Here is a 25,893-nt window from a genome sequence, read left to right on the forward strand (position 1 = left end):
AGCGCTTCGGGGTGGTGATGGAGATATAGGATAGTGGATGCTATGTTGGCTAGAATTCTTGTAGGCCATATATGATATCGATTTAAAGGTAAGATCTGAAAGTAGCCAAACAAGATTGCTTTTACCTCTATCAAGTGGAAACCACCAACGTTGATGATCCACCAATCCTAAATGCTCCACCTTCTAGTGCCAACCAAACAACAGGCAGGCCCGAGGAAGATTGTATGCCACTATATCCCACTATAGGCAGCATTCAAATCAAGTAAAAATAGTTTTGAACGATGATTCTTACGGAACTTCTATGGAAAGTCCTTCTGAGCTATCAGGAGTTAGTTGGTATTGTATAGTAACCGCCCTTAAGCGGAGAATCTCACCAAACTTCGAGTTGACCAATTCCAGTACATCTCAGTAACAACAATCAATGCCAGAGCCATTATATTTCCTTATAACTTGATAATCAAGGCTTGTGGAAAAAGACCGTAATTCGTTCAATTATCCTTGTATGTAATTTATGAATTATTTAAGGAGAATTTCTCTAAATTTAATATAAACATCCAGCTTTGAGGTATGATATATATACCCCGCTTTCGCCTACAGCGCCTATATTGAAATCCCAATCAGCCGAAACTAGCCAACCATCATAGTATATGGAACAAAATTGGCACAAAACAAAAGCAAATTTCATCATTCTTCGAGGAGTGATTATAATTGGGACTAGTTCTACATCTATTTGTAACAATCTAACTATCTTACATCTAAATCTCAAGTAGTCTGCGTAGTGCGTCTAAGACTTATGAGAGATATGAGACGAAACAGCTTTGCTTTTGGCGGTCTTTAACCTTACGGCTTTATTAACCATATCTTTGGTTAGAGTTATGGGCAGTCTATCTTCATTTCTTGGCTTTTGATAGTGATCATTGATAAGTTTGGTCAACATCTTCATCCCTGACTCCTTTTTGTATCCATTCATCTCCTCAAGAATATCTTTTTTGTCCCTTTTACGTCCACCTGGGGCTGGTCTAAGGTTGATTTCCCTTTGCAGCTTTGCAAGTTTAGAGAGCCAGTAAAGACGATCTGTCTCCATATCTCCAATAAGATCAAGAATATATTTTCCTCGTTCCTCAATAGCCTAGATTACCTCCCGACGCGTAGCTTCATGAACAAAATGTGACATGAATTTGAAACCCTGCGATCATAAAATTAGATCAGTATATCCATACAATGAGACAAATTAGAGTATTGGGATGGACATACCTGTGGCGAAATATGTTTATTTTCCGATTTTTTGTTCTTTTCTTCTGCCCATTCCGCCTTCGCCAGCTTCTTGAGTTCATCCCAAGACTTGGTCGTACAAAAATATCCCTCATGATGAGTCTCGGACGATGACACATCTTGCAAAGTTTCCGTTATCACTCCTCCTTCATTAAAACGAAGGACTTCTTCGTGCTTGCGACTGCGCAGGAGAAACATAGGTTTGTTTTCTGCTTTGGGTAGAACATGCACCCACACCCAGTGAATGGCAACTGGGACATCCTTCTTTGGAGAGTTACTCATAGCTTTGAGATTTCAGGTACTGTGGTAAACGGTTCTAGTGGAAGAGAATTGGATGTTATCTTGAAAAGGTTCTTGTAGAATTATCGTATTTTTTTTTTTTTTAGCTAGCTGGTAGTGAATGATTATTGTTTGACAATGAAAATGAAATGAAATAGAATGAAACAACAGACTTTATTATATAGCTTATACAACAGGTAAACAGCGGGCCAAAAAGTTTTGGTCGGCTAGAAGATTGATGACCATCCCTAAGGATTTTGAAACAAGGCAACAGACCTGGCGAAGAGGGCTGATAAGCGACGACAACTTAGCTAGCTAATTACGTCCTTATGAAAGACGCCATGTAAGTCAGTTCCTCTGGGATAATGACATGTCCTAAACCTTCATAGAGTTTCCACTCAACACTATACCCCACAATCTCCAATACTTTCTTCATATCTTCACCCCACTCCAACTTTACTTTCGTGTCATTTGTACCGTGGGCTAAGAAAATCTTCATATCTCCTTCTGTAGCTACCAACATATCATCTCGGGGTTGCAGAGATGGCAGACCCAACTCACATCTTAACCAATTCTGAACAAGAATCCTCTTTTGTCTCCAATCTTTTCCAGCAGCAGCAACTTCAGCAATTTGTTTCGCAAAAGGCAACCATCCACTGAACCCTACAAACCCTCCAATCTTGTGCAACACCTCCAATCGATCCAATTCTCCACTTAGTAATAAAACTACGCTCATAGCACATCCTTGACTAAGACCTCCCACAAAGACTTTTCCATCTTCATCATGAGATTCATTGTCCACAACATTCTTAATGAGCTCGCCCAAATACTCCACGCTTTCTCTTAGCCCCTCCTTCTGTTCCTCTTCTCCTATCGTCCGGTCCGAGAAATCGGCAATGTCGAACCAAGCATTAGTCAAATTCCCACCAAAAACAGTAGTCTTTCGCAGGGTTCCCGATGGAAAAATGAGTTTAGTGTATGGGAGTAATACATCAAAGTGAACCAGCGCCATGAGCTCCTGGGCAAACGGAACTCCCCAAGATGATGTTCCATGAAGTAAAACAAGAGTATTTTGATTCGGGTTCGGTGATTCGACAACGAACGGCGGCGGTCGAAGTTCTGTTTGTACAGTGGGAGGTGATGGCATTTTGTGTGCTTCAGCCATCAAATTGAGCACTTGCTGTTCGAGGTGAAACGGGTAGTACAGCAAGATACTTGATAGACCCAACAGAAGTATGAGTAGGAACCTGTCTTTTATCATACCCATAATGGATAGGTTGCGAATATGTCCTGTGGTTGTGGTTAGAAGTGGAGCCTTTCGCGCACCATTGCACCTTCTTCCATTGGTTACACCACTTCACATGCACGTGATACTCACAAGCACGCAGCTCCATCTGGTCGTGGTATGCCCAATTCCGCATTCAAGCTCACTTAAAGAAATGAGAAATCAATAGCATATTATTTCAAGGTCAAATCAATTGTCAGTTGTTGATTCAGTAAGTCAGAATCTACTATTACCATTCTAGATTATTGAATGATGTTGAAAATTGATCTACATTTGGTGTATTGTATTGAGCGGTGGTACTTAACAATGTTCACGGAAACTATGATTTGTTGCATAGCTATGAACAATCTTTGCTATTGAGTTTTGAGCTAGGCGGCGCAGTTGCGAATTGTTATTCTATCGGAGCAAAGGCTAGAGAGGTTCGTTGGAACAAATATTAAATTTGACGGAGGAACTGAGATCTATGCTGTAGAGTTGACGTATATCTTTACCTCCACTTCATTACTCCATCCACCCGAAAGCTCAAGTTCCTTCCATGCAGCCAATGTGTCGATTTCAAAAACACGGGGATCAGTTTTGCTGACGCTGACTGTGTGAAGTGGTACAACCTTACCAAGGATGGTGACCAACAGGGTTTCTTCGTATGAGAAATCAGGAAGAGTCGAGATATAGATCCCTGAAGGTCAAATTAGAACTTGGTTTTTGTTTCTCTGAAAGAGAAAAGATGACGAATTTAACTTACCAAGAGTTCCTAGGGCTTTGATATTTGTGTCAATCAAAATATTGCCATTCTCTGATTTCGTCATCTTGGTGCCTACAATCGCTGCAGCCCCGGCCATTTTACCAAGGAGACCTAAGTTGGCTATCCATGTAGTATTGTCATTCTTTTGGTCAACAAATCCGCGCAAAGGGTAGGCTGATAAGATATCGTATCCTCTCACAGCGAGAGAAACGTATACCAAAGCCTGAGGGTCCACAACTTGCATAGGCTGAGAGATAGCTCCGCTGGAATGGGCACGGATGACATAAAATTGCGCCTCTTCAACACCAGGAAACTTTGACAATGGCACCAATTCGCTTAGTGGTCTCTGAGATACGTTGAAGAAGCCGATTATACCAGTTCCTGTATACGCAGCGCCATGGTATGTTCCAATTGGGAGTATGTGATCATCGTCGTACCCATTATACTGATCTAGACTCTTACCAACGATACTAGGTCTAAAAATGATAGTCTTGCCTCGAGGAGTGGGGCCAGTCATTTGGTTGATAAGATCAAGATCATGTTGACCTGGCACATCTGTAATGTATATTGGACCACCGCTAACACATCTAGCAGCTGCATGAAAGCCAGAATAGTCATGAACGGTCTGAAACATGTCCCAATCTGGGATGAGGTTGAGGTGCTGGGTGAACAAGGAATTGTGGGCATTGGTGAAAACGTGCCATGGGTGACTGGTTGGAATTTCGGGGAAAAAGTCATCAGAGTTCCGTATGAGAATTGGAGGTCTGTTCTGGGGCAATTGAGAATGGAAGAGAATTTGCGGAATTTGTGACATGCAAGAGATTGCTTTGATACTGAAATGTCGAAGAGTTGAAAGTGTCCAGGCATCTTGATAGGCAGATATAAGATCACTGCGATCTTCGGCAGACTCAAAGAGATCAAGCATAAATTGAGCACTACTTCATGTTAGCAAGAAATTAATAGATCCTGACCCACTTACTCAGTCTTGACCGCATCAACTCCACAAGATGAGAGAAACGAATAAAAGTCATCATAGAACTGCCGAACATCTTCTTTGGCTACCACTGTCATTTTACCACCCAAAGGCAGATTTCGTCTCTCTGAATCTCGGCGAATGACTTCCACCGTCTTGTAAGTCTCAGCAATTTTACCATCTGCGGCAAGACCGCCCCAATAGCCTAAAATCGCGTGCCATACAGCAACGTGCTGAATGCTAGGCTGTTTCTGTCGGATGAGCGATATGGTGTGTTTCAAGCCATTTGGAAATGCTTCTCTTTCTGCCTCAAACTCAATCCAACCGTGTTGAAACTGGCCATGTCCTTTATAGTCAATGGCCTGCCAATTATCGTCAATGATGAAGTTTGTGACATTGATTTTGTTCTCTGCTAGAATGTCGACTGCTTTGAGTATCTTAGCTTCAGTTAGTCGCTGTCCAAGCGCATTCCATGTGCCTGGATAGTTGATTAGTGATTTGTTTAAACTATGTCGGGAGAGTTGTTGGGTGTACAATAAGTCAAGCCATCACACCAATTTTCAGCCCAAACCTTCGTTTTCTCGTCTCCTTCTTCGAGTGCTTCGATCTCCTTTTGCGTTTGTCCAGACTCACTCTCGAAAGCCGCAACGACATCTCTAGCATGATACATTACTGCAGCGTTGGCGGACTCATAGTCATCTCCAAGTCCAACAAGGATATGAGCAACGGACTCCTTAGGATTATCATTTCGAACCTGTCTAAATTAGAATCAAAATCGTCAAGCCTTGGAGAGTTTTAACATACTTCCATGACAACATTGCCATCACTGCCACTTTTGAACAAAGTCATGACGTTATTTACTCCACTGATAGCTAGCAAAACAATGTGCTTGCCATCTGAGTTCAAGAAGGAACAAGTTATGGCCTCTTTATCAAGATCAAAATGAGTTTTGCCATGTCGAGGGGCCAACCAGGGTGTCCAAATGCGAATCAGAGCAAACCATCTAGCTATATTAGCAAAGGACTGAACATTGGATGATAACGAAGAGTCGGACCAACCTTGCCAATTTGTCTTGGCCCCAAGGCAGCCCAAATTTAATGTCCTTTAAAGCAGACTCTTTTCCAACAGCTCCCTCAATCGGAACCTGTACTGACCATAGAGTAGTGCCTGGGGATTGACTTCGGTAATTTTTAACCTCTAGCGATGTATTCAAGCCCTGAACATAATCGGACAAGTTACTGGAAATATTTTCCTGGGAAGTAATTGTTTTCAAGACGATCCTTCCATCTGATACTCCCTGGTGGTCCTTTATGAGCTTCCAGGATTGGTTCGAGTTGCTTCGGAATTTAACCGTGAAATTCGCTGGGAGATGAGCAGGCAAAGAGGTTTTGAAGTATAGTTTATGGAGTCCCAAAGGTGCAACGGTTTGCAAATCCTTTGGTTGAGAATCTGTCTTATCTATGGACTCCATAAGAGATTCCTCCCATTGGTCTCCAGTGTTACTATACAGAAGTGAAACTTCCCATGGTTCTGTGGCACGACTCTCATCAACCTCTAGTAAAGCTGTAAAGACTTTGGCATGGTCGAGAACAGTCGTCTGCTGGCCCAAAGGGGGATAAGTTGAGATGTATGCCTTCAAACTCGGATGGTCTGCAGTGGGAGGGCCTTTTTGTTTTGGAATATACTTCGCTTGAAAGACTTCATTGCCATCTGCTCCACTGATGAATGTCTGAGCCTCAGTCATTTTTGCGTGAAGGGTAGAATCAATCTGAATAATTGGATCGTAAGGTTAAGTTTGGGGGGAAAGCATGTATGATTTTCATGGGAGGAGTTTCAAGAGAACGGAGGAAAACCAGGCAAGTCTGCTAAACAGATGGAGAAGGAGTGAAGTGTCAACGAATAGCTTTTAAGTTGTGGTACAGACTTTCCTCTCAAACCCGTGACTACCTGTGTGAAACTGTTCTTTTTCCTCTGTGGGATGTGGTTGGACGGATGAATAGTCCCAGATATGTTATTCATACTTGCAGTGTGCGAGTGTACTAGCTGCTGATGGACCATGGAGGTTGTTCTTCCGTGCCTCTGAATGTGGACACGGGAGAGCACGTGGAGATAAACACAGGCGCGAACGGAGAACCCCTGACTAGCGGCGGGGTGATCTGTTTCTTGGCGGTCGGATAAACGTATACCGGATTGCCGTGAAATTATTTTGGCTCGCAAGAATTGCAAATGGGTATCGAAGCAGGATCTTTGTCGTAGAAGCCGTTGGTCGAGAGACCTTTCTCTTTTCTCCGAGATTCTTCATGTATTCGTGAAATACTTCTCTCCTTTAGTCACACAAGATGGCAACCACTTCCCTCCTTCGGTATTCGGCTCGACCTGACCTCTATGTTTGCGCAAGATGCGCTTTCAGAGCTTCTCGGAATTCAAATAAAGCGTCGAGAAGATGGATTGGAATGAAATACCTAGCGAAAGCCGCAGATGCGCAAGTGGCGTGGGCCAAAAACGCCGCGGAAATCAAGACGGGGAAGAAGAAGAGCATGCTTTCAATTCTGGAGGAGCGAGGATATGTACATCAGATCACTGGGTAAGTACACCTCCCTGGCTTCTTCAGTGCAAAAGGTTAATTTTCATTTTAGTTCGAGAGACGAACTTGACCGCGCGATGACGGAAAACCGGCTTGGTGCGTATGTGGGTGTAGATCCTACGGCGCCTTCACTCCACGTTGGCCACTTGCTACCTTTCATGTCCCTGTTCTGGATGTATATACATGGTTACCACACGGTATCGTTAGTTGGGGGTGCTACTGCGAAAATCGGCGACCCGACTGATCGTTTGACGACCCGAGAGAAAATGAAGAGTACGACTAGGAATGAAAATATATTGAAGATGCATTATCAATTGAAAGGCATATGGTTGAACGTTGAGGCATACGGAAGAAAATATGGGTATCAGTGGGAATGGGCATGGAGAAGAGGGTTGGTGAATAACCATCACTGGATGAATAAATTGACAGTAATGGAGCTTCTCCAAATTCTTGGACCAGGCATGAGAATAGGTGCGATGATTGCCAAGGATACGTAAGTATATACCTTTTGTGCGTCTGTTGGAACCTCACTAATATTCACAGTGTCAAAAATAAAATGAACAATGGCGATGGCATGTCCTATTCTGAGTTTTCGTATCCTTTACTACAATCGTGGGATTGGTGGCACATGTACAATACGAAAGGCATAACTATGCAGATTGGTGGCTCCGATCAGTACGGCAACATTACTGCTGGTATTGATGCTGTTAAATACATTTTAGCGAATCATCCTGATCCTGTAGTGAAGGAACAACACAAAAAAGCAGTACCACCTATCGGATTTACAGTTCCTCTCTTGACCACATCGGCAGGAGCCAAGTTTGGAAAAAGTGCTGGAAATGCTCTTTGGCTGGACAAGGATATGATGAGCTCGTTCGATTTATATGCGTACTTTCTTCGTACATCAGATCAAGATGTAGAGAGATACCTTAAACTCTTCACATTCATGCCCATGGAGCAAATTAATAAAACAATGGAGGAACACATGAAGGAGCCCCATAGCCGAAAAGCCCAGCACGCATTGGCACGAGATTTCCTAGAGCTGATTCACGGAGTCCCTGACGCCAAAGCGGCCGAGCTCAAACATCGACTTCTTTTCAGCAAATCTAGTAATTCGGCGAATGTGGAGGAACTGCAGCGTGATCTAGAGAGCGTCGAAGGCACAGTAACATCTGGCGAAACAAAAACAGGTAATATCAACGCATCTAATAGACCAAAAGCAGACCTTAAACTACCACGTTCATTTGTCATGACTCGAAGTATTGCAAGAATCGTCGTCGCCGCGGGCTTGTGTGCCACAGCTTCGGAAGCTAATCGTTTGTGCGGTGCTTCCGGACTTTATGTCGGTGGATCCAGACCTTTAGGGTATCAAGGAAAGGATGATGCTTTGGTTTTTACCCCAATTAAAACATGGAAAAACTCGGATACTCATCACTATATCATTGATGGCTCAATGCTTGTTCTTCGACGTGGAAAATCTAACATTCGAATCATCAAAATCGTTCCTGATGAGGAATATATTTCAGAAGGTCTATCCTTCCCTGGAAACGAGGACTGGATTAAACAGAAGATGCCTAAAAAGGTAAACGAGGAAGGCGAGATAATCGAGGAAGAGAAAAATCCAAATATCCTCAGCACTGGGGTAGACATATCAGATAGAGATGAGATTAGGCGGCTGAGAAGAGAAAGATCGCATGAGAAGTCACAACAAAGATGGCAAGATAGAGAGCCACGACGTCTTGAAAGAATGCAACTTCTCCAAGCCGATCTTAGAGAGACAGACCAACTTTCGTCAGAAAAGATTGATCTGGATAAGTTGGTTAAGAGAGTGAAGTCGGATGTATCTGTAGATAAGGATCGTTTAGTCAGGAAGATAGACTTCGATGAGCGTTCGAAACTGGAGGATTTCCCATGGAGAGAAGATGAAACGAAAAGTTAGTGGAAATGTATAATTATGTATCAAAAAAAGGTTATCCACTCGATGATGATTTACTCGTGTTTTCTCAGCATTATTGCTTCTGTGAGTTTGCAAGTTGGAAATGTTGAGATAACTTTTATACTTTGGAAATTATTCCGGCTTATTTGTTTGCCAATTTTAGAACGAATTCGGGTACGATGTTGTGATACATTTTTGAAGTTCATAATTTCGAAAATGTTTAGCCCTGAATCATGATGCTGTTAGAAATATCTACGCAGTCAACAAATTAGAAAAATTCTCCCAAGTCCATACACAAAGCTCTGAAGAGTGGAATAAAATCTAATGTATCTTCTATCTAATATCTGTATTCGCACAAATCTACATGATCTCACGCAGAGCAGATCAAAATTTCTTTTCGTAGGGTATCTACTTTGCCATCCCCAATCCCCAGACACTCCACCTAGCTCTGATTTGGTAATCCATTCCCATTAACAACAGCGACTTCACCCACACCCTCCGCCTTCCTATTCATAACAACCCCTTTGAGATTTCCCCGCTTGCTCGCTTTCCCATCCCGGACCTCTTCAGTCGTATCAACTAGGATATCAAAAGCTTTGCGGATATAACTTTCTTCCGCCTTGGGATTCGCACTCACGACTCGGATTACATATGCACCCGCCACCACGCCAGCTGTGAGATAGATTTCGCTTCGTTTGTTAATCAGCTCGTAGACTTCTTTCGTGAGACTATTCTGTGCATCCGCATTTGTGGATTTGGGAACAATGTTCAGAACAGTGAGGGCGAAATTGGGCCCTGTAACTATATTGAATAGATCTTCTCGTGTCTTGAGCAGGCTGACAAGTAATTCTCCGAGCTTCACGTGCTTTCGGATGTGCTCTTGTAGGCCCTTGACTCCGTAGGTTCTGAGGACAAACCAAATCTTTAAGCTTCGGAAGCGTCTTCCGAGAGGAATTTGCCAGTCCCGATAGTCGGTTACGAGTCCACTCTCTGAAAACTCGTTGCGAAGATAACTTGGTGTTATGGAGAGTGCATCGATCAGATCTTTGCGTTTCTTGACATATAGACAAGAAGCGTCGAAATTTGTCAGAAGCCATTTGTGCATGTTCATATCGAAGGAATGGAAATGCTGGAAGGACGATGTTAGATGATGGTATTCAGGGCAAACCAAAGCTGCACCTGCATAAGCAGCATCGACGTGAACCCAGATCTCGCCTGCAACATCTGGAGGTGCATATTTTGAAAGTACTGTTGCAATAGATGCGAAGTCGTCAACTGCGCATGTAGATGTTGTTCCCAAAGTCGAAGTTAGATAGAAGGGTTCCAATCCTTGAGATTTGCATTCTTTCAATACCTTCTCTAAATCATCACCCGTCATGGCGAAATCATTGGATGCGAGTACTGGAATCGATCGGAATCTAACGCCAGCTATTTGCGCTGCTTTCTGCGTGGAGCTGTGTGCCATTTCGCTCCCTAGTGCAACTAGCTTACTCCTCTTATATGCAATCGCATCCTCGAGTTCAATGCCCGACAGACCTTCAGTAGTTTCACGAAGATATTTATCGCGGGCAGCAACCATAACGGTAACGATAGCTTCCGAGGCTGATCCTTGGATGACACCACCACCATGAGTCGAAGACAAATAACAGTCTGGGAGATTGAGAAGCTTGGCCAGCCAATCCATTACAACCGTCTCCAATTCTGTCACAGCAGGGGAACAGATCCAATTGAAAGCAGGTGCTGTGAAAGCTGCTGAGTATAATTCTCCCAGCATTCCAGGGTAGGTAGATGATGCAGGGAAGAACGCCATGAAATTAGGTGATTGCCTTGGTATATCAGTGTCTATCTTAACGCTCAAATACAAAAGTCAGACTCACCAATGTGTCAGACCAGGCATAATTTTAGATTCGATATCTTTCTGGATCTCTGCCCATGATTCACCCTCTTCCGGTGGACCATCTGGAAGAATCTTCTTCAGGTAACCAGGCTCGACATTTGAAATTACTCTTCGTTCATGAATGTTATCATAATATTGGATGACTATGCTGGTCAGTATACAGTACTTCATCTTGGGAAGCAGGAACTTACTTTCGTCAATCGCCGACGTCGCCGCCTCCCTAAACTGCTTCGAATCCATTTTTATTGACAGGAAATATGTTTGTATCTACAACGAAAAGAATGGAAAACGACAATATATATATATTTAATCCGAAACGTCGGAGCTTTATTATTGTAAGGAAGAACGTGCCTCTAGTCAAAGATAATGCTATCGCCACAATGTCTTTAAAGGGCGTAGAAGTCCTTGTCTTGACATGTCAAAATGTATAAGAGCAATGGTGTGAGAATTTCCCGTCCACTTTGAAGGTCCTAAAATTGGAGTCGGAAGCCGGAGAGCGGAATTTGCTCCGCTCTGCTCAACGAAGTAACTGAAATTCCAATACCTTGAATAACCTCACATCTCATAAGAATCCTTGAATCTCAAAAACGATTAGCTATAAAACCTAGATTAAATTTCGAATTTATTATAAAAGATTACATGAAACTATTAGTATATCTACTATCAAAAAATATATATGATAACGATTATTCAACATCCTAGATACAAGATTTTGAATTTACATCAGAGTGTAACGAATATCACATGTCTAGGTGATGTCTCATCACTCTTACTTTAGTTCAACATGCTTAAACTAAGCGACCCTTTACTATGTAAGAGACATAGAGATCCCTTAAGGGTCGTTTTGCTCTTTAGCTGTATTATTCTAGTTATTTGGCATCTATCGATTTGCTCTAGTATGTGATCATGACAATAAACTAGATAGTAGTCCGACCTATTGAAGATCTTAAACCATATAGATGCACTGTCTATCCAATGTATAATAATTGAAAACAAACTCGTCTACTAAATTCATTTATCTAGTCTGTCCTATAGTCCAAACCATTAGACACGCTGATCAGGACATCAGAAGGACATCACCAGGGTATCAGTCAATCAACGACTGAGCAAAAATTCAATAGATATAGTCGAATTGTGTATAAAGATTAATCAAGGTATACGTATACATTGTAGCATTATCCACCCCCCTCCTCCTAATCTGCAAGAATCCCAGAAAATGAGGAGATTCACATCAAATCGAACTCAAAAACGCTCTTCCATAGCAGCCATCTCACTACCTCCAGTAGCGTTTCAAGAACATTAGAAACATGTTGCCGTCGGGTAACGAATGATCCCAAGATAATAAAAGTTAAGGAACACTGATAAACACCCCAGAAAAATGTATGCGCTCAGCACCCCGGCGCCTCAGTCTCCGAAAAGTCGTAATCAAGACCAAGGTTACTGCTCAAGAAAATCGCTGCTTCCTGTATAATTTATCAGCTTCGCATCCCAAAATCAAGAATGTATCCACGAGTAACTCACTAATAGCATTTATCACCCGGAAGACAAGGTTCCTCGTTGAAAGAACTATTGATAGACCACCCTTGCGCTCCCTGATCCAGGTATTCTGGGCCGGGACCTCCACAGCGATGACCAAGGATCTTACCAACCGGACGAGCAGCTCCGCCCCAAATGCCGTCCGTGGGACAAGCCATATGGCCGGTCATGTATTCTGCTAGAACTAGCATGTAAATGGTGTTACCCTCGCGGGCCTGCTCAACCAAAGGAAGGACGCATGCGCCATAAGTGGCGTCGTGGGGTAAGAATGGTGGTTCGCAAGAAGCGGTGCGAGTTGCGAGGATGGCACGAGCCTCGAGGACGTCGCGGCTCGTGATGTTGGCGGCAGCGACCATGTCCTCGGTGAGACCGAACACGGGCAAAACTTCAGCGGAAACTTGTGGTATAGCATCAGAAGCTGGAGCTGGAGCCGGGGCAGCGGTGGAGAGGCCAAAAAAGAGAGCCAAGATGGCAAGTTTCTGAATGGAGGCAATCATGTTGATTTTGGTTGTTGTGGTATGAGTTGCAGAAGAGACAGTAGAAGAGTTAAGACAATATGGGTTTGTTGAGATAAGAAAAATGATCGAATGATTGAAAGACTATGCTGTGTTGCTTTACATGGAAAAAGGTCGCTCTTATATAGTCTCTTGACACCGCCCTGAGGAGCAGATCTCCTCTACTCGAAGGTATTATCTTCGGAGTCTGCAGACACAGAACGATAGAGTACTCGTAGGGACATCCCGAGTCTACGATATGATATCCACATAAGCTCTCAACTTTGGATATACTACCCCCCCTCGTAATTTGTCGACGAAAGGTTTCTAGTTGAACTTCCGATGAACATGTTCCCTGATGATAGGCTAGCAAAATGCCCAGGGCTCCCCACTAAGCAGAAGCATGTTTGAAGAATTGTATCTGACTCGTGTATTCAAGTATATTCCATAGCTCGCATAATGATAATGTAATATGAAGATATTAAATGAACACGGGAAAATGCGGATTTGACTTTTGCTGTTGCTCAAGATCCAATTTAACCAGGAGACTGGAAATTGCAAGTGCTATTGTCGATCATATGATCTCTGCCAGTGAACTAACAATGCTGGTGGCTCGGAAAAATAGAACCTGCAATGGATTTCTCGAGGTTCAGCTTCTGGAACGATATAAGTCTCTTAAGCAAGGAGCCGAAAATGCGTACATACTGCTACGAATTCCTATACTCTAAACTGACCTGTAAACTAATTACTATGCAACCAATTTTCCTGAACCATTCATACAGTTGTCCAGCGGATAAGATTGGTTTGCCATACGATTAAGCATTGGAAGCATTGACGGCGTCAATGCTTAATCTGACGGCACGTAAAAAGGAGGAGATATATCAGCCGACGAAAGAGGTACATCAATATGTGCCAAGGAATGGCTTCTTTATGCCTTCCAACTGGGTATCCCGTGCAGCCAATAAGATTATACGAGACACCCTTGGAAAGTATATATGTATGCTTATCTGCCTCTTACATGGCTGCTGTGTGAGAAATCCTCGGAATTAATGCGGCCACACGATTAAGGTTCAATCCTTAAATTCGGTACCAGATATTTAAGCTTTCCCCAAACTCCCCCTCGACCTAATTCATCCGCCTCATTTGCGGAATGTTGGAACATATAAGCATTGCAAAGTGGATTGCATCGCGACTGATGATATCCACAAGAGAGACAGAACGAATCTTTGCCATGTTCCTTCCACGTGTCGTGTGAATGTTTCATAGGAACTCTCCTCGATTCTTCACTCCTTTCATATGCCTTTTATTTCGAGCTACCGAGATGATTCTGACAACCAAAGACGTCGAAGATATTGTAATGATTACTTCAACGTCAGTCCACCCAATTGTCGGCGTCGTCCTTAGAAGGTTCTCGGCGCCAACGATCTCCTGGTTACAGAGCTTGCTATGGCCGCCGCAAAAGTCCGTGCAATAAAGTTTGGTGTGCTGTGGTGGGCTATGCTACCCATCTAAGACGCTTGCGAAAACTCAATGCCATTAATATGGTACCTTTTGCTCGAAGCAATCTTCCGCCGGCATCACTATCTCATTAGAAGCCCAAAGTGGTGCATGACATGTCGCCCATACGACCAGCCCAATGACCTTGAGTCCATTGCTTAGTCATGGTAGAACCCCTGACAGGTAGTCAGGTGATTAGCGTCACTTTAAATCCCACCCGCTGCCGCCAGTCCCACCGTGATGGGACTGATGGGATGACAGAAAACGAAGATTTCTACAACCGGATAGTATTTCCTTAGTATATGGAGCTTCTTGATCCACCTGAAATTACAACTTGTTACCTATCATTCCCTTATTGCGATCAATTCCCTGTGTAACTATTATCAACAATAAATCCTAGGATAGTACCACTAGTCCCATGACCAGCAGTATTCGAGATAATTTGTTTCACCTACCGTCTCAATGTACTTGACGTTCGAGTAAATCTAATATGGTAGAATAATCTCGGTCTTCTCGATCAACGTGCGGCTGCCCAATGGGTCCACGATAATATCGAATTTTTCGGCGGTGATCCTACGCGCATCACGATATTCGGTGGATTAGCCGGCGATACATCTGTTGATCTATATAGCTACACTTTCATAAGAAATCCATTAGTGAATGGTTTTATTGCTCAGTACGGCAATGCACAACTCGAACCTCCTATTAACGCATCTAAAAGTGCAGATCTTTCGTTCTCAGCTTCATCTGCTCTTGGTTGTGGGAACAGTACTTCTAACTACACATCTTTCTTGGCATTTGTGTGAATTAAATGTACTGAAGCCATTTCTGAAACGATTGGGAATCTCTCCAACAGTAATTTTAACCCTACGATTGATGATATCGTTGTGTTTTTAGAGAATCCATCTTGATATCTCGCAAGAGATCCATCAAAAATCCCATGCTAACCGGGAAAAATGATGCTGAAGAAAAACATGTTCTCCCTCATTGCGCAATTGAAAGGTATCACACTTCCCGAAATATGCTGGTCGAGCTGCGAAGTTTCAGCATTCTTCTGTCTTGCAGCTTTCCGTGCCAATGTTTCTGCATACGATAATCTACCTACTTAGAGATGCAGGTATTTTGGCAATTTTCCAAACATGCAATTACAAGAAAATGATGACTCGGGAGCTTGCCATGAAGCCGAGATATATCCATTACTCGAAATACGCCAAGAGGAGTTAGTGCTCCCTTACCAACCATCCAGGAGGTTGATATAGGCCGGTTCATGATGAAGGCTTGGGCGACTTTTGCAAAAGACCCCCACAAGCGCTACAATAAACTTGCCTGGGTGATTTTTGATCCAGGGGATAATGCATTGGTTTGTCTAGACTTTGGGAATACAACTGCGCTTAATCTGAGAGGTTCGGTTGAGTACGACGCGGGATATCCTTCTACATTTCCTGTTTAATCTAGCTGACTTCTTACAAGTTAGAGAAGGCGCAAAGCAATTTGTACGATTATTGCAGTAAATTCCCTAACACTTAAATTTGAGGCAAATCATTTCTGAGTACCAAGCTAGCTTGATGATTTAAGCCTCAATTTACTGATTAAAACTGATAAATGAGGTTTCAACGTACAATTCCATCCGATGATCAAAGTTTCGATGTATCGAGTCAAATAAACGCCTGAAGGTTCATTGTATTCAAATAAACTGTTGAGTGAAGCTTTATCATTCAACTATGATTCTGCTAATAAAAAGTATGATTTAACGAGTAAGATATGAGATCTGACGATGTATGAATTCAAGTCGAACGATTGACACAAAATGTCGAAATCCTGATCAGACTTCGTTCGCAATTCAAGACTATATGACTGTGCCAGTTATATTTGGACACCGAGAAGCGCGCAAAATACATAGTTTCAAGATGAAAAGATGCGATAAAGCCTGCAAATATTTTATTGTTCAAGTGGATCTTAAACATTCTATTCGATATTCTCCAAATATTCTTCAGATGTTATGGTGTAATCTAAATGATCAAAGTGGCATATGCCGCCCAAAATCTCGCATGATTATCCAACTAATAAATCCTTCTAAACCGATTTCAAAAACACAAATATTCAATACGAAAGAAATCTATACGCCTTACGCCAAACCAGTTCTAGTGGGAGCTTGATGGCTTATCTCTTAGCGACACTTCCAATATGCCAAGTCTTCTAGGAAGCCTCAAGGACAGCAATTTTGTTGGGTTTGAACTCGACGGTCCTTGAACTTCATATGCATACTCCATGCCCGGCTCTAGCCCTCCCTCGATGAAGTCAATCTCTTCCTCTGTTGGATCTGCAGGCAACCGTGCAATCGATCTCTCAACATTCTCCACTGACGAAGACATTGAACACGCGTCCTCACGTTCCTTGATCACTGCATCCCTGCCATAGTTGTTTACACACTTGCATATGCGCCTCTTCTCACACAGTGAACGCCTAGATCTCATTTCGCATTCTTCATTAGGGCAACACCACCAACCCTCCTGAAGTTGTATTGGATCTCGCTCTGCTTCTATTCGGCCATCTTGCATGTATCTACCCTTGCTGCCGAGAATTGGGCACAATCTTTCCCCGAGATCATGAGCACCAACGGGACATCCGACATATGTACATTTCCACCATCCTTTGGGGAAGATCCTAAATGCATCTATGCAAAGAAACTCCGGTGGCTGGCGGCACAGAGGGACTATGCTGTAGATATTTTTGCTTGTTAAGAGATCATGATCTGCTTGTCTAAGGCGCTGTCCCTCGGTAGATCTAGGATCGATGGGTCCAGGAAGGACGTTCTGGTTGTTGATGTATGGAGCTGTGTTACTTTTTGGGATGTTATACTGAGACATTTTGAGATTAAAAAGAGCTGATTTTTGCAGGTATGAGGTAAGGAGATGGTTGAATGGAACTTTGATGGTGAAATCGTTGTGTTTGCGTGGGGTTTGATAGAATTGTGTTGTATTTGAGGAATGGTTTTGGTGAAAAAGAAAAAGCTAAAGTAAAGGGAGGTATCCAGAGCTACTTAAGCACATTTTGATAGGTTAGCTAGACGCCAAATGACCGTAGAATGTATCATAATGGCTCCAGGATGACTGATTGGCGATAAAATTACTACAGTATGAGATATACCAAGAGCCGTAGCCCAGAAATGACTAGAGTACGGGTAGGATGGCACGTAATGGCCGGTTGTGTCTTTGATGACTGGAACCACAATGGCTTCTTCACGATGAATGGGAAACTATATCTTCAGGGCCAGTCATGTCCCTATCACACGACGCGATGAATTGACTCGAATAAGTGAATGTAATTCACAAGGCTGGTTGCAAGGCTGTACGCATTTCAATTTGCATTCAGAATTGAAGGGTTCTCATCTTGTGAGTCGAGCCGAGAAACCCCTATTTCACGGATTCGAATTTACATTATATCACTCCTCTTGAATCTATTGGGCCAATAACACTTTTTCATTCGAGACTAGATTGAATCTTCAAGCACTAAGTATTCAACGACTAAGAATGTAGTCGGATCGGAGAACAAACCCCGCATTCGGTTGATTACTTAATCGAAAACGCGGGGAATACCCCTTCAAGCTACCCCTCATTATTACAAACCATCTTGCAGCTCACTTATCGACTGTCAAAAACCTCACTATCACAACGCAACGTCAATCAGAGTATCAATCCAAACGTTTAGGAAACATCATCACGCACATATAACAACAATGCCATCGGGAAAAGCGATCGCGACAATCAATGGCCGTACCATTGCCGAAACAGACAACTGGGAGGTTGTAGAGGGAAACGTTTATGTATGTACTTGATTTTTGAAGATCCGACATGGTGCTAACAACGTAGTTTCCACCATCGTAAGTTGGGCCTTGCAACTATTCCAAACGACGAATACTGATAATTCAGCTCGGTGAAACAAGCCATGCTCTCTAAGACAGACCATAGTACACATTGTCCTTGGAAGGGTGATGCCTCCTACTATACCATCACGTTTGACAGTAAGCTACCGAACTTCGTGTCTATGAGTAAGAAAAGGGCTGACAAAGTATAGAAACGGAGTTGAAGAATGCAGCTTGGTATTACCCAACCCCGTTCGACAAGGCTCAAAATATTAAGGATTATGTTGCTTTCTGTAAGAGACTCCGTAAGTGTGAAGACAAGGTTTGCACAACTGACAAACACATAGACAAGAATTTGGTTGACGTGAAGGCGGAGGAGAATTAGGAGGCCTGGGTCTGAATCTGAACCTTGAGGACTTGTTTAAGGCGTGGGTCTTCATGAAGGAATCTTGCCGAGAATCAGACAACAGCACACCAGATAGCAGTATATAACAGTTCAGAACAGTGTTTAAGAGCTTTTTTGACTTTTATCATGAGATGCAAACTTCGCATATGAAACTTGCTTTGACAAGCAGAAGGCATGGAACGATCTTATTCATAGCTGGCCTTCCCATATTCAATAGATCACAACGATGTCCCGATACCTATATCAGGAATCATAAATAGGCTACTTGCCCTATTGGTAACATTGTGGCTCGAGGGACCTGTCTCAAAGACTGAGTACGAACTCCAGGACCGAATGATGATCCATTCCTCTAACCATGCCACCAAACTATAGAATGGATATGCTGGACTGAGACCTTGCACAGCCAACTTGGAGAGTTTTTGGAGTGGAGGAAATCTGGAACTCAAACTATTTTCCGACTTTCTTGTGCCTCGAAAATGTACTTGCCATGAGACTGCAATCGGATGGCCCCCTTGAGACTCGAACTTGTCTGTTTGACAATATAGGATTGGGCAATTTGATACCAGAATACAAACAAAATTATCTGTTAGGAGCTTGGGCCCCGAAACCCCGAAGAAAAACACGCTGAACACGCTAAAATTATTTCGCGACCACAAACGCGTCACCCCGCACAGGGCAGAGTATCTCTATCATAATTGTTTCCACGACATATAATATTGCAAACGAAACTACAAAAAGGATCCATCATGGAGAATGCTCCGGAACAGTACGATGATACCAATCGTGCATTTCTTCAAGCATTATTAGCGCGTGGGACTTTGAATCTAGAAGAAGGCAAAGATTTACTCGCCCATATTTTCACAGTTCAAGATGGTAATTAGAATTTCCTCTTATCTTCCCTCCTCTCAAACTGACATACATCATATAGATGGACGAGTCACTTCAGCAGACGATGTCACAAAAGACGACCTAAACTCCTACATATCCAAGGCAGCTGAAGCCCTCTCGCCGTTCGATTACGAGATTAGAAGCATGAGGCATCAGCGAACAAATGAACAAATCTGGGCTCTTGTCAACAGCACCAGCGACCCTCTCACTCAGATTGCGACCACTTTTACAACAGAGGAAATGTTCTATATCAAGCGGTTACTGGATTCCATGTTCGAATCGTACAATACTAAGGGAAAGGAGGTCATGGCTATAACTAGCACTCAGGCTATACACTCATCAGTCATCGGAGGCTCCGGTCGGCAGAGCATAGGTGAAGCCGACATGCAGACAATAGATAACGGCGTAAGGAAATCAGAAGCCGAGAAAGTATTGGAAGGTCTGGTAGCACAAGGGTGGTTTGAACGAAGCGATCGAGGGTATTATTCTCTGTCACCCCGCGCGATTCTAGAGCTCCGAAGCTGGCTGGTCGATACATACAACGATTCGGACGACCCGGATGAGTGGCAGCGCATAAAAAACTGTGAAGCATGCAAAGGAATCATTACAGTTGGAATGCGGTGTTCGAGGAGGGATTGCAATGTGCGACTACACAAGATCTGTCAACCTGCATATTTTAGGTCACGTCCCAATCAGAATTGTCCAAAGTGCGAAACCGAATGGGATGGGGAGCATTACGTTGGAGAGAGAGCGGTCACATCAACGGAAGACAACTTGAGGGAGAAGCGGAGAAGTGGTGCTTCTTCGCAAAGGAGAAGAGCCCCCGTTGACGAGGGAGAAGAGGGCGAAGAGGGCGAAGAAGAGGGCGAAGAGTGATGAAATTAAAAACAGGAGATATGGCGTTAGGGTGAACGGTTATGATATCCCAAATGTTTAAAATGTTTTGAATTGTTGGTGATAATTTGTGGTAGGATAGACGACAAGTCAATTTAAAATTCATGCCTACATCACTAATTGGTCAATACTCTGATGCAAGCATGCTTGGCGGAATCGATCCCAGTGCCTAATTCGTGCAACACAAGTGTCAGCCTTCATTTAAAAGAAAGACGACTGTTTTGGTTTTATGTGTCTTCTGTCAGCATCCTTCGTATTTCGTTACTCTACTTTCAATTGAAATGCAGCGATTTTCTTACAAACCTCTTGACCCACTCGTAGACGGAATTCGAGTAAGTGGTTGACCAATACCTTCAGGATCGTGATTGCTAATGAGGAATATATAGCTTCTGCATCTATTGCCTGGCAATTGTACCCAGCAACCGCGTTGCTTTCTTAAGCATGCAATATTCGGGGAACGTCCAAAGTACAATGCTGTTTCCTATACCTGGGGCAAGGAAGCTGACCAAATACCCATCGTTATTGATGGCCAATATTTTCTTGTAACGGAAAATTTGTACAAGGCACTGATGTGCTTGCAGCAGCAAAGTGCTACAGAATATGTCCTATGGGTCGATGCTATATGTATAAATCAAGACGACATTGCGGAACGGAATCGTCAATTGACTATCATGCCTTATATCTATGAGCGCGCGAAGCTTGTGGTAATTTGGTTAAAAAACGATGAGCAAATATCACCACCAATTTGGCCAGACCCAGATAAGATATCTCCGTTTGAGATATCAGGACATACTCAACAATATAAAGACCAACGATCATTATTCAACTACTTAATGATCGTATGCTCAAATGAATATTGGAGGCGACTTTGGATTATCCAAGAGATTGGAAAAGCTCGAAAACTCATCATCTTCTTTGGACAAGAACTGATAGATTGGCAACGATTTGTGGAAACCATCACTCTTGACTGGCCATACCCTGCATGGATCACGCCCGAAATAATGGAAGAAAACGCATTATCTCAGATGGTTCCATGGAATCTGTATTATCAATTACGAAACAAATATGATGGTGGTCATAAGCTGCAAAACCTCATGGCAAATCATCGTCAGGCTTTGTGTAAAGAGCCAAGAGATAAAGTGTATGGATTGGTTGGTTTGGCTACGGATTGCTATGCTGGATTCCCTATGGATTATCGAAAATCCCTCTACGAAGTCTGGAAGGATACAGTAATCTTTAGAAATTGTGATACTCGAGTTCATCAGAGTGATATTTTGAAGTTTGGTAAACTAGTTCGGGACTCTCTTGGCGGCCCTAACATCACGACAATAGACGAAATTGCGGATGATGTCTTTTTGAAAATACCTAAGAAGTCAAACCTTGAACCATATTTCAAAATTAGCAACCCTACAGTGTTGAAAGTTCCAGCTCGTTTGGTGGGACGTATTGTACATCTGGGACCTTCGTATGTACAAATCATGACGGAACTTTCAAAAACTGCAGAATGGAGATTGAGTATTCAGAATCATTTGCCAGACAGACTTCAGCCCAGCGTTCAGGAAGAGAGTGACATCTTCTTGGAATTGCTAGAAGATTTGGATGAGACTGGCCTCAAAATCGTGTCGACATGTGGTTCCGATGTTTCTTGGCCTTGTGAATATTTTCCAGGAGATATTTCCTTACCTTTCAATAAACTTGACAAGAGAGATATAGAGAATATGCCTCCGATGCGCGACTTGACTTTTGATACATCGTCAGAAAGGTCTGAAATTTTTCCTGCGTTGCCAGTAAAAGGAGCTCGTTTATTCCTCTTGGACAAATCTTTTGAAAATCTTCCAGTTTCAAATGATGCAGCTTCAAACATGGGCCTCGGACCGTCAGCAGCTCGTGTAGGTGACTACCTGTGTGAGATTGATGGAATTAAAAAGGCAGCAGTCATAAGGAGAACGAAAACTAAATTGAGCTTCATTGGAACTGCTGGCTTAGCACAAAAACCACAACATGCACGCAAAAGTAGAAATTCTACACTCGGCGAAACCTCTTCGCCATTTGGCCTGCCGGAATTCGAAAATCTGACGTTGGAACAAACGGTAGATTTGTATCTTTATGTACCGTTGGCATACCAACTCTTGGATTAGCTTAGTCTTTTCCCTATCTGCTCATAATGCCTCCAGTTTAGAGCTTCTTTAAGAATACAAATGACATTGGACAACCAAAGGATTGGGATAACCTTACAGCTCATCCCGGAAGTGACATGACCATGACAATGCGTCGTGTAAATGTTGTCAAAACAAGCCAAACAAACAAACAAACTGATCGAAGCTAGAATATATAGAATAAATCTTGAAGCTTACTTCACGATCTCCTTTGCAATATTTGTCCATCTTCGGTAGTCGTGAACATGACGGCCCGCAAAATCTCCACATTTAGCCGATGTATCGAAATACTTGTCAAACTTCGAGAAACCCAAACCCGAGAGCACGAATGTGAAAAGAAGAAGAAGAAGAAGAAGAAAAGCTAAGGAGCCAAATGGAATTAAAATAAAAAAAAGACTACTTCTAGTGAGCTAAAAGCGCCAGGTCGGTGGTTCGAGCCCACCTACAAATGATAATGGATAGATACCCCACATTCAAGCCACCAAACCACCTTTTTTTATATTCGAAAATCAAAAAGACAAACCACCTCAACATTCCAGAATCCCTTTCATCAAAAAATGTGTTCAAAAATGAAACTGAATTGCTGTTTCTCCCTCGGGTGGGCTCGAACCACCAACCTCTCGATCACGTGATCAGAGACTAGTCATGAATAACAGTCGAACGCGCTAGCCAATTGCGCCACGAGGGATGTTATAATTGTTGGAGAAACGGAGATTGAACAAATATATATTGCTTACACAAAAATAGCTCACATGTTAACCACGAAATCACCAGACATTACAAATTGATGAAAACAACAAGATTCCTCAATAAAATGGGACATGATAATACATACTTTACAGTTTCTCCAACACATAAGAAGCAAACCCTTACCCAACGTACAAAATGGAAAAATTCATGCACAAATCGAATTCTAAACAGAAGAAGTAACTATCTCATCCAACAACCAATCTCACCAAACATCTAACAAGCACCCCAAGCCAATTCACCAACCACATTTCCCAACCCATTAGCAACTACACTAATACCGCTGGTCGTCACAGTCGACGCATCTTTAAATGCGGCTTTGATCGCAATACTGAGCTCGCTGTCAACTTTCCATTCATTCCCCTTTTCCACGGCGAAAACAACCGTATCTCTATCCTCCCACTCCAGCATTGCCTGTTCCGCAACTTGCACTTGGACTTTAATCTCTTTGGGGAAAGGAAACGTATGTGTAGCTTCTGCAAGGATTTTGTCTCCGGAAGGCCATGCTCTTTCATCTAAGGAGACTTGTTAATTTTTTATTCTTTTTCCCATGCAAAATTTGTAAGGGGGAAGCTACCGCTCATTTTATCCTTGGTCCATAACTCAGGAAGCATTTTCTCCGCAGTCAAATCCGCAACTTGGTTAATGCGATCGGTTTCATAATATGGATCTCCCTCTTTCTCCATCCGATTCACCGCATATGCCATTTTGTAATTCTTGCTACCGAGTTGAAATCCTTCCCCATCCGCAGCATTACTCTTATAGTGAGTTTTTAACCCCAGAAATGCTCCTTTAATCTGTTCCTGTACTCCAAGATCATCCGTGGCATCGTGATTCTGTTTTCCCAGAAAGGGAACACTTTGCATAGTACTAGAAGTCGTCACAATCGTACGACGGATCTGGCGTGAATTTCTTATGCAATAGTATTTCGCACTACATTCGACATACCTCTTTTCTCCATAATCCTGTTTCCAATATGAGGCAGAGTTGTTGTAGCAACGGATGTGCGTGCCTCCCAGGTCAGCATATCTGGCAACAAACGTCTTGTGGTCTCCCATTTCCTCGATGCCCCCAAACTTTGAAGGGCTTTTTGTCGAGTGTATCGGCTATGGGATGCCCTTCTGTACCGGAAGTCCAGTCTACGGAATGGTTTTGATCATCGGCGTTGGAGGCATAGGGTTCGTCGAATTGCTGTCCTTTGATAGAATCATCGTAATTTTTGAAGTACCAGAGTTTGTCGTTTCTGCCGTTAGGTGTGGCGTCGTTGCTTTTCATATATATGAAGCAGGTCGTGAGAAATACTGCTTCGTCTAGTCGTTCATCTTCTCGTGGTAGAATTGGATTCCCTAGCACTAGTGATGCAACTGCAAGGAGGATTGTTGCAAATCCTGAGAGATGCATGATGGGAGTAAGATGTATGATACGAAGAAGTGAAATTCAAAGACAGACTGAAGTGATTGAGATGTGAAGAACTAGAGTCCAAGAAAATCTTTTTGGACGAACAAAAGATCAATGGAACTCATTCTCATCATATATAACCCCTATCAGAACTAAATAAGTGTCTTCAGCTACTCAATCATACGAAGGAATGCTCTTCAAACATAGAATCTTACAGTTAGGGACATGCGAATATTGTCACTCCAAAGCATTCACTTACTTCTGTCAGTACAGTTCTACGCAATAGCAAATGCAAGCCCGATAGACGGCGACCTCAGGAAATTTCGAAGTAGTGAGAATACTTGGCAAGAAATGATTTCCTCTATACATCACAGCAACTGTATCTGATATACGCATCGACTAGGAGGATACATGATGGGTCTTTTCTGAAAACTCTACTACTGTTGAAGCGGGACTTTACACAAACCCCAAAGTGATCAGGCGTTAGTTCATTTCATGTCTGGTGTATACAGAATATAGTACGATATCTTACTCTTTTATTTTCCCATTCCCCTTGGACGCCAAACGTTTTAATTATCAGTCATCAACTTAGCTACGCCAAATATATCTTGTTGAGACATATTTGTTGGAACTCTTACTACAATATTTCCCAAACGCCGAATTGTAGGGCTATCAAAACTAATTGGAAATTGGTTGGAATAAGAGAATAATCTAAGGTTGACCATTCAGTAGGCTTGATGACCCAAAATTCTTACTCTATTTTGCTGACAGGATAATATTCACAAGGCTGATTCCACGCTGACTTCCCTCAATCTTTGTGCGTTGTGTAATGCTTTTCAACCAAACTCCTTCCTCATCGGGCTTCATTTGAAGTTCCTTTGCCCGACAGATCAACCACTGAATAGTTTCTATCTTTTCACTCGCGGATAGCTATAGTTCTGGCAGAAGTCGAAGTGGATGAAAGTATGAAGGATTTTTCTCAACCAGTATGCGTTTAAAATTGGAACATGCGATTCTGGTAAATCTGGCACTTGTAGTATAATTCAC

At 42.7% G+C, this 25,893-nt stretch overlaps 10 protein-coding genes across 10 annotated transcripts; 4 read left to right on the forward strand and 6 right to left on the reverse strand.

Moving 5' to 3' along the window:
• Positions 1 to 699: 699 nt before the first annotated feature.
• BCIN_06g01670 (hypothetical protein) lies at positions 700 to 1,589 on the reverse strand. Its single transcript, XM_024693353.1, has 2 exons — positions 1,255 to 1,589; positions 700 to 1,186 (listed from the first exon to the last, which is right to left on the reverse strand). Exons 1-2 carry the CDS (start codon positions 1,552 to 1,554, stop codon positions 1,130 to 1,132), a joined length of 357 nt encoding a protein of 118 aa, XP_024549139.1. The 5' UTR covers positions 1,555 to 1,589; the 3' UTR covers positions 700 to 1,129.
• Positions 1,590 to 1,655: 66 nt separating this feature from the next.
• BCIN_06g01680 (hypothetical protein) lies at positions 1,656 to 2,943 on the reverse strand. Its single transcript, XM_001560283.2, has one exon. It carries the CDS (start codon positions 2,816 to 2,818, stop codon positions 1,871 to 1,873), a length of 948 nt encoding a protein of 315 aa, XP_001560333.2. The 5' UTR covers positions 2,819 to 2,943; the 3' UTR covers positions 1,656 to 1,870.
• Positions 2,944 to 3,037: 94 nt separating this feature from the next.
• BCIN_06g01690 (hypothetical protein) lies at positions 3,038 to 6,631 on the reverse strand. The gene is made up of 6 exons (XM_024693354.1): positions 5,610 to 6,631; positions 5,356 to 5,554; positions 5,086 to 5,305; positions 4,558 to 5,029; positions 3,579 to 4,513; positions 3,038 to 3,512 (listed from the first exon to the last, which is right to left on the reverse strand). The coding sequence occupies exons 1-6, from the start codon at positions 6,293 to 6,295 to the stop codon at positions 3,298 to 3,300; spliced, it is 2,727 nt and encodes a 908-aa protein (XP_024549140.1). The 5' UTR covers positions 6,296 to 6,631; the 3' UTR covers positions 3,038 to 3,297.
• Positions 6,632 to 6,779: 148 nt separating this feature from the next.
• On the forward strand, positions 6,780 to 9,216 carry Bcmsy1. Its single transcript, XM_001560285.2, has 3 exons — positions 6,780 to 7,135; positions 7,188 to 7,628; positions 7,679 to 9,216. The coding sequence occupies exons 1-3, from the start codon at positions 6,891 to 6,893 to the stop codon at positions 9,072 to 9,074; spliced, it is 2,082 nt and encodes a 693-aa protein (XP_001560335.1). The 5' UTR covers positions 6,780 to 6,890; the 3' UTR covers positions 9,075 to 9,216.
• A 165-nt stretch (positions 9,217 to 9,381) lies between these two features.
• BCIN_06g01710 (hypothetical protein) lies at positions 9,382 to 11,388 on the reverse strand. The gene is made up of 3 exons (XM_001560286.2): positions 11,160 to 11,388; positions 10,949 to 11,111; positions 9,382 to 10,897 (listed from the first exon to the last, which is right to left on the reverse strand). The coding sequence occupies exons 1-3, from the start codon at positions 11,206 to 11,208 to the stop codon at positions 9,514 to 9,516; spliced, it is 1,596 nt and encodes a 531-aa protein (XP_001560336.1). The 5' UTR covers positions 11,209 to 11,388; the 3' UTR covers positions 9,382 to 9,513.
• A 710-nt stretch (positions 11,389 to 12,098) lies between these two features.
• On the reverse strand, positions 12,099 to 13,278 carry BCIN_06g01720 (hypothetical protein). The gene is made up of 2 exons (XM_024693355.1): positions 12,490 to 13,278; positions 12,099 to 12,408 (listed from the first exon to the last, which is right to left on the reverse strand). Exons 1-2 carry the CDS (start codon positions 12,999 to 13,001, stop codon positions 12,357 to 12,359), a joined length of 564 nt encoding a protein of 187 aa, XP_024549141.1. The 5' UTR covers positions 13,002 to 13,278; the 3' UTR covers positions 12,099 to 12,356.
• Positions 13,279 to 18,127: 4,849 nt separating this feature from the next.
• On the forward strand, positions 18,128 to 18,887 carry BCIN_06g01730 (hypothetical protein). Its single transcript, XM_024693356.1, has 5 exons — positions 18,128 to 18,318; positions 18,365 to 18,375; positions 18,425 to 18,516; positions 18,570 to 18,650; positions 18,705 to 18,887. Exons 1-5 carry the CDS (start codon positions 18,232 to 18,234, stop codon positions 18,740 to 18,742), a joined length of 309 nt encoding a protein of 102 aa, XP_024549142.1. The 5' UTR covers positions 18,128 to 18,231; the 3' UTR covers positions 18,743 to 18,887.
• A 573-nt stretch (positions 18,888 to 19,460) lies between these two features.
• BCIN_06g01740 (hypothetical protein) lies at positions 19,461 to 20,731 on the forward strand. The gene is made up of 2 exons (XM_001560291.2): positions 19,461 to 19,636; positions 19,692 to 20,731. The coding sequence occupies exons 1-2, from the start codon at positions 19,510 to 19,512 to the stop codon at positions 20,525 to 20,527; spliced, it is 963 nt and encodes a 320-aa protein (XP_001560341.1). The 5' UTR covers positions 19,461 to 19,509; the 3' UTR covers positions 20,528 to 20,731.
• Positions 20,732 to 20,752: 21 nt separating this feature from the next.
• Positions 20,753 to 23,373, forward strand: BCIN_06g01750 (hypothetical protein). The gene is made up of 2 exons (XM_024693357.1): positions 20,753 to 20,877; positions 20,932 to 23,373. The coding sequence occupies exons 1-2, from the start codon at positions 20,827 to 20,829 to the stop codon at positions 22,681 to 22,683; spliced, it is 1,803 nt and encodes a 600-aa protein (XP_024549143.1). The 5' UTR covers positions 20,753 to 20,826; the 3' UTR covers positions 22,684 to 23,373.
• An 84-nt stretch (positions 23,374 to 23,457) lies between these two features.
• Positions 23,458 to 24,887, reverse strand: BCIN_06g01760 (hypothetical protein). The gene is made up of 3 exons (XM_024693358.1): positions 24,490 to 24,887; positions 24,026 to 24,413; positions 23,458 to 23,963 (listed from the first exon to the last, which is right to left on the reverse strand). The coding sequence occupies exons 1-3, from the start codon at positions 24,847 to 24,849 to the stop codon at positions 23,665 to 23,667; spliced, it is 1,047 nt and encodes a 348-aa protein (XP_024549144.1). The 5' UTR covers positions 24,850 to 24,887; the 3' UTR covers positions 23,458 to 23,664.
• Positions 24,888 to 25,893: the final 1,006 nt, after the last annotated feature.

The sequence above is a fragment of the Botrytis cinerea genome, chromosome 6 (assembly GCF_000143535.2).
Source record: "Botrytis cinerea B05.10 chromosome 6, complete sequence".
Classification (NCBI taxonomy): Eukaryota; Fungi; Ascomycota; class Leotiomycetes; order Helotiales; family Sclerotiniaceae; genus Botrytis; species Botrytis cinerea.